Source organism: Astyanax mexicanus, chromosome 17, assembly GCF_023375975.1.
Source record: "Astyanax mexicanus isolate ESR-SI-001 chromosome 17, AstMex3_surface, whole genome shotgun sequence".
Classification (NCBI taxonomy): domain Eukaryota; kingdom Metazoa; phylum Chordata; class Actinopteri; order Characiformes; family Acestrorhamphidae; genus Astyanax; species Astyanax mexicanus.
In genome coordinates, this window is record NC_064424.1 from 6,748,897 (window position 1) to 6,756,244 (window position 7,348).

The 7,348-nt window shown below is 32.4% G+C and overlaps 1 protein-coding gene across 1 annotated transcript; it reads left to right on the forward strand.

The window, feature by feature from the left end:
* Positions 1 to 2,717: 2,717 nt before the first annotated feature.
* On the forward strand, positions 2,718 to 6,914 carry LOC103037831 (thy-1 membrane glycoprotein). Its single transcript, XM_022675998.2, has 4 exons — positions 2,718 to 2,855; positions 3,182 to 3,224; positions 3,765 to 4,151; positions 5,801 to 6,914. The coding sequence occupies exons 1-4, from the start codon at positions 2,835 to 2,837 to the stop codon at positions 5,905 to 5,907; spliced, it is 558 nt and encodes a 185-aa protein (XP_022531719.2). The 5' UTR covers positions 2,718 to 2,834; the 3' UTR covers positions 5,908 to 6,914.
* Positions 6,915 to 7,348: the final 434 nt, after the last annotated feature.

Below are 7,348 nucleotides of genomic sequence, written 5' to 3' on the forward strand. Positions count from 1 at the left end.
GAGTAAAAACAATACATAATGTATTGTTTGATGTATTGCTTGTCTTTGATAATCATAAAAATAATAAAATCAACAGATTAGGTTGATTTTAGATTACATTAGCAAAGAAATCATATTCACAAATGTAAATTTACTACTAATAAAAAAAAATGTAATAATCACTAAACCAATATTCTTTTCTCAAAAAAAAAAAAAAAATAATAATAATAATATATAGAGTACCAGTAAAAGGTTTGGACACACCTTAAAATGACCGTTTTTTTTTTTTTTTTATCAATTTAAAATGTCATTTAGTACTGAGGTCATCCGAACTATGAAGGAAAACATATAGAATTATTTAATAAACAAAAAAGTGTTAAACAAACCTGAATATGTTTTATATTTTACGATGTATAAAAAAAAAGAAAAACATTAAATGAGAAGGTGTGTCCAAACTTTTGACTGGTACTGTACATAAACTTTATTTAATGTATTTTTGCATTTTCCTTTTTTTTTGTCTTGAAATCTCTTACTATAGTTGTCATATTTGATTCCATATTCGAACTGTCATATATGTATATATTCTGATAATAAATACATAAATAAATAAGAAAGAATTAAGGTAAAAGGAAAAAAAAGTAGATATGTTTAAATGGAGACAGATTGAGGTGTTGTCCAGCAGGTGTCAGTATAAGGCAACATATGTCAGAACGTTTTTTTCTAATGGTAAAATAAAGCATTTATGATAAATATATGATCATTAAATGATTTTTAGGGGCATTTTTTTGCTCAGTGGCTTTTTAACAGCTGTGTCTGCTGTTCGTGCTTTTCTATACTTCTATAAAGGACTGAATTATTTCAGAAATGGGAAAATCAGAAAAGAGATGGGATGGGATTTGGCATCTCAGAAATCTGGGGGAAAATATGTGCCCTTTGAACGCACTATTATCTGGACACTGAGTCACTGAAATATGAGACTTCAGGCAGAGCAGTGATATAAGCACTATTAGAATAATGCTTAAACTTATGATATACAATTTAATTATATATACAGAGATCTAGCTACCATGTAATAACAAATCTGAGTAACACTGGTGCTCAGCATAGTTTCTCTAATATAAAGAAATGTCTTGTTTTCAGTCCTACAGACAGTCCTCCTGACCTCTTGTTCTTGTATTTGAGCAGAGAACTTTTAGAAAGAAGAATACACACTTTTGTGGTGTTTCAGACACTAGGGGGCGCTCTAGAGTGAGTCAAAAAATGAATGGTTTAAAATGGAGCTATTGAGTAAAAATCGTAATTTCTTAATATTTCATAAATGTTATACAGAAAACGTACTTATTACTCAACAAAGAACAATATATAATGTTTTAGTACTGAACAAATTGTTTTAAAATATTTAAAACTCCAATTATTAACATTTTAAACTCTGCTCACTGCTCTGACAGTATCAGCTCACCAACCAATCAGCTCACGTTAGCAATAATGCTAGCGCCTTTACTGTATAAAACATGTGTTTTGTAGAAAAAATAAACAATACATGTCAGTTGTCTTTTATGTTTAAATTAAACATTTTATTGTACCTTCTTAAATCAAAGAAAGATCTTTAATAGTTAGTTTGAAACTATTTTTATTTGAGTTTTTAGCCGTTTAGCTCCATTCACCCCCATTCATTAGGGACTCTCTCGCGGGCTCCTCCTATCGGTTGCAGTTCTGTATTGCTGATATAGTGTGTTGGCTTTCCATGAACATGCTCTGGTATGTTGGTTATGCTGCCAGCTGCAGAGGATGAGGAGCTGAGTTGCCAGGTTTGCGGTTTTCCGCCCCAAATTGAGCTTGTTTCAATATCCAAGTGGGTTTTGCTTTGGATGTTACGTCAACATCAATCTTCCTTGGGAAAAACCAGTAAGAACCAGTTAAACATTATATGGGAGGTAGGGCATTGCAAAGACTAACAAATAAGAACATCACCATTGCATTTTGATTTATTTATTTTTTGACATTTATTATGCAGTTCATCTCAAAAAGGCAAGCCAAACTGACGCTTTTATTTTTCTTTTCACAATTAGCTTTTTTTTTTCATTTTAGATTTGACTGTGAAATACCCGTATAGTAATGAAAATGACATAACAAAAAGCCTTTTTAATAAAACTTCTTTTTTTTTTATCACACATGACCTGTGCTCAAGTGAAGAATTATATTGCAAATGAAGTGTTTTAACTGAAAAAAGAGCAAAACGGTATTTGCATTTAAATTTTAGTGTTTTCATTTCAGTTTTATTGTTGGCAGAATTTACCTCCCATATATAATGACGTAAAAGACATAATGAAATGTGACCAGAAACAAGACAATAAAAAATTATATATATATAACAGAAATTAGTAAGTAAAAGTATTTTTATTTTGTTTATTTATGTTACTATTAAATGTTCTTGACTGGGCTTATAAAGGAGCTAATAAAAGACTAATGTTACAATATTATTAAAGACTTTAACATAAATAGCAAAACTGATAATAAATCCCTTATAAACAAAATACTAAGTCGTACACTCATAGTTTTTGGACATTTGCTTCAAACGTGTGACAGATACATATTTTGGCTTAGTTTAAGTTTCTGAAGGGCAGGTTTTAGACTTTAAGACTTTGGGTTGGATGTTTTTGTTGGACCTGGCAACCCTGATGAGGCTGAGGAGGAGGAGGAGGCTGTAGGGAGGGGATGGTGAGGGGAGGGGGGTGGTCTGTACTGCAGCACTGCAGAAGAGAAGCATCCAGGCTGCTCTGGGATTTGGGTACATCCTTTTCTGCTCTGTTTTTTGAAACTTCCTCACTTGGAAAAAGCCAGCTGATGAAGGAAGGATGAGGCTGCTGACAGGACAGGTGAGAAAATGAAATAGATAAGGAATGGATGCCATCATATAGCTTTTAAGCTTTCATTTTAAAATGAGCTTATTGCTTATTCATATGATGTGTTCTCTGATTTTGCAGACTCATGCTGATGGTTTTATTTGTACTTAAAACCACACCATCATTAAACCCACTCTCACAGCCTTTATTTTATTACTATTTATGCTCTACAGTATTTGTTTGTATTTATATGTCCTCTTATCTAATGTTTTCTTGTGTCTTAAAAGCATGTTCCTCTGTTAGGCTAAGCTGAATTAACACCTTTATTCTGTTATCTGCTTCTTTATTCTATAACACAGATTTCTGCAGTGAATTTTGTTGTCTGGAATGTTGTTTTGGCAGGTAAGTTCAATTACTTGGAATTATTATTTCTAGTAAAATCTGATCAGTCAGTTTCTCTGATTTTGCTATTTATAGGTTTATGTTTGAGTAAAATTAAAATTGCTGTTTTATTCTATAAACTACAGACAACATTTCTCCCAAATTCCAAATAAAAATATTGTCATTTAGAGCATTTATTTGCAGAAAATGAGAAATGGCTGAAATAACAAAAAAGATGCAGAGCTTTCAGACCTCAAATAATGCAAAGAAAACAAGTTCATATTCATAAAGTTTTAAGAGCAGAAATCAGTATTTGGTGGAATAACCCTGGTGGTTTTAATTACAGTTTTCTTGCATCTCGGCATGTTCTCCTCCACCAGCCTTACACACTGCTTTTGGATAACTTTATGCCTTTACTCCTGGTGCAAAAATGCAAGCAGTTCAGCTTGGTTTAATGGCTTGTAATCATCCATCTTCCTCTTAATTATATTGATTATATATGTGATTGATAAAAAGGGAACATTCTAATCATTAAAATCTTATTTTTATATATTTTTTCAGCTCTGATTAGCCCTGTTTTTTGTGACGACAACGACGACGATGATGATAATGACGACAATGACAATGACAATGACGATAACGACCATGATGATGACATGACCGTGTGCCAGGAGGAGGACAACGACCTGAGAGTGACCTGCCCCCTGCGACCCACGCCAGACTACCACACCCAGTATGAGTTCTCCATGTCCAGAGGCAGCAAAGAGATCATCATCAACACCAACGTGTCCGGGACCATGCCGGAGCCCACGTTCAGACACAACACCTACGTAGAAGAGCTGCAGCCGTACGGATTCAAGCTCACCATGATGAGATTCACCCTGACCGAGAACACAACCTTCATGTGCAAAGTGTCCAAAGAGGAGAAGAGAGTGTTCGTTGATTTAGGTAATTGTGTTTTGGATGTTTATTTAGGATTGATTAAGGTACTTACATACTCACACACATACAAAAACTAAATCTTAGCAAGTGAAATGTTCTAAATTTAAGGCAATAAATCTTATTTTCTTCTCTGATAAGACTTTTTGTCTTACTAAGCATTGTGTAAGTGTTAGATTATTGTGCGTATTATAGGGATAATTATCTTAATCATTCTTACTTAGATTTTTTTTACCTTATTTTAAGTAATTTGATCTCAAAATAGGTACAATCAAGCAGCAATCAAGTTATTCTAATTATTGTGTCAAAAAAAACAGTGATTTTTTGCTTGATTTAGGTGTTACTTCACTCATTTTGAGACTTTGAGAAAGAAATCTTACTACAAAAATTTTGCTTACCCCATTGGCAGATTTTTATGCGTAATATATTTGACATATATTTGTCTTAATTTGCATATATTGAATAGTGAAGTATTGTTTACTCAATTATTTGTATTTATTCTAATGTTGATATTTTGCTTACTACCAAGGTAGATGCACAGTACTGTTTATATTATACACATTATCCAGTTACAATGATTTTGTTTTTCAAAATTGCTATTAAACCTTAATCATCTAACAGTGTTATCATGCATCATATACTATTTAAACATTAAACAATAACAAAATGGCAGATGCTAAAGTATTTACACTAAGTGTACAGTATATAGTAATAAAACAATAATTACAATTTACTAGGTTACTTAATGTACAAAGCACCTGAAGATACTATCTGCACTAAGTATAAATAGTTATTTAATTCTATAAACACTTAAAATAGTATATTCCCGATCCAAATACTATTTACACTAACAATTCCAAGGATTAGAAGATTCCAAGTATAATATTTGATATCAGACTGTTCAATATAGATTAGCTTAATATATATATATATAGTTTTACATTATTTAATATAAATAAATAAATACTTTTATAATTAATTAGTAAATAAATATTTTTACAGCAGTCTGATATGGAAAATTCTGACACCAGATGTTGCATATGGAAACCAGGGTTTCTATTAGTGGGCTATGGTCATGCTTTACTAGGTGGGGTTAGTGCAAATAACCAGGCTGTTGTTAATGTGCTATTTGCACTTAGTGCTGTAATAAAATACAACAGATGTCTGTAGACCTAATGTGTCCTTAGTAAACTGCATTTTATAGTTCGTCCACACAGTGGCAGCAATACCCACTTATCAAGATGGTTCAACATTATGAGCATGGAAATTATTTGAAAGTGTCCCAATTGCAATTCCATAATACTATAATGTATAGTATAAACTGTATGCTAATCTTAATATAGTGCAGGTGTAGCAAGTTACTACATATACTATTATTGTAATAGCCTGTTTTTACAGACAGGAAATAAAGGAAAAATGCTATTCCACACATACATCACAAGTTTTCTAGATTTTTAAAAATTTTTTAGAGAAGGCACAGCTGAATTTTTGTTATTTAAGTCATAGCAAATGCTTATAATACATAAAATATTGTATTTTTTGTCCATCTCTATTAAAAACAATCTGATTAATAAATTAAAATAAAAATTAAGAACTAGCATGGACTTTTCATCATCTAAATGCCATCTAAATAAAGCGTTTTGTCCTTTTCTTTCCAGACTCCCTGCAGCCCTGCTCTGCCATCAGCCTGTTTCTCCAGAGTTATCCATGGCTGCTGACTCTGCTGCTTCCCCTCGCCATCATTCAGCTGCTGGAGGCTCTTTAGGAAACAGTCCATCTTTAGGAATTCCCTCTCCGACAGAGTTTTCAGTGCTCTTATATATCTCTGTGTACTGTATCTGTAATTCTGCAGCACTGTTTTAGATACGCTGCCTTTCATATGTACCTGCTGTTCTATACATGAAGTGGCAATAGCTGCCTCTATGATGGTATCTGTTGTTACGCTTGTGACTTTACCGTGCAGCTCGATGCCTGCTGTGATCTGTGCAGTCTGTGTATGGGTCTTGTATGGGTAAGTCACTAACTAGATCAGATTAGACAATATCAGCCTTTATTTCATATAAACTAACAGCCTTGGAGCAGCCTTGAAATCATTCTTCATTTATTTCATTTGATATGAATTAAATATGTGTGTAGATTTATTTAGATTCCAGTCAAAATGGCCATTAAAGGAAAACTAAACCCCCTGATTTTAGTTGACTCCACTCTCAGCCCAAATTTGAAAAATGTGATGTATGGGTTTAGGGGCGGGGCCTCTGATATAAGTGAGACACAGATGGTTAAATGTAACCAGAGGGGCGGTATTATTGATTGACTGATTTGCATAATGTCATAAATCATCCTTACCTATAGCAGAGTTAAACTTGAGAGGGCACTGCATAGGCAAAAATGCCCGCAATAAACGTGTTTTTTTAACGCTAGGAAAGGTTTTAAGATTTTAAAAAATTTAAGCAGGGCTAATAAGCAGGAATATATTATAGTTATTAATCCAAAAAATATGGTTTAGGTTTTAGTCTCTCTTCAAGTATAAGCAGTTTTAGGCAGATACTGTATTTCTGAGGTTGGAAAGATCTAGAAGGTTTATTCTAATTGCACAATGAAGATAAAATCAAAAAAAGAAAACTTTCTATCTAAATTAACTCTTTCTAACAATGTTCTACTCAGCTTTTTTGGTAAAGCACATTTTGAGTTATTGTATAATACTGTGCTATCTCTATTAATATAAATAATTGAATAATAATAAATCATTTAGATAGATATATAATTTATTAGTAAATCACACACTATGGATTGTTTTTGGAGGAAAAAATGGACGTCATGAACTTTGTATTGTTTAATATTGCGATATATATTGCCGAAAAAAGAACATTTGCAATGTAATTTTTTTTCCAATATCATGTAGCCCTAGCTTGTATACAGTAGTGAAAAGCAGAAAATATTCTCAATCCTCTAAGACTTAAATAATGGACTTACACTGTAATAAAGCAATAAAAGAACATACTGTACCTAATGGCCATTTTGACTGGAAATTTGTATAATTTTCTGATTTGTTCCTCAATACAGATCATGCAAATCATCATGTTACTATTTATACGTTAAAAATGTGAAATGATAATAATGCTTCTGTAAGCATGAGTTTAATCACATCACAGCCTTGAACCTCAGCACCTAACACTCACTCTAGTTTCAGTGTGTGTCTCTTTCAA

What these genes read in the sequence shown, in the direction of transcription:
- LOC103037831 (XM_022675998.2), top strand. Translation starts at nt 2,835, where the DNA reads ATGAGGCTGCTGACAGGACAG. An exon ending in TGAGGCTGCTGACAGGACAG is followed by an intron (nt 2,856 to 3,181) that starts GTGAGAAAATGA and finishes TCTATAACACAG; the next exon opens with ATTTCTGCAGTGAATTTTGT. An exon ending in CTGGAATGTTGTTTTGGCAG is followed by an intron (nt 3,225 to 3,764) that starts GTAAGTTCAATT and finishes ATATTTTTTCAG; the next exon opens with CTCTGATTAGCCCTGTTTTT.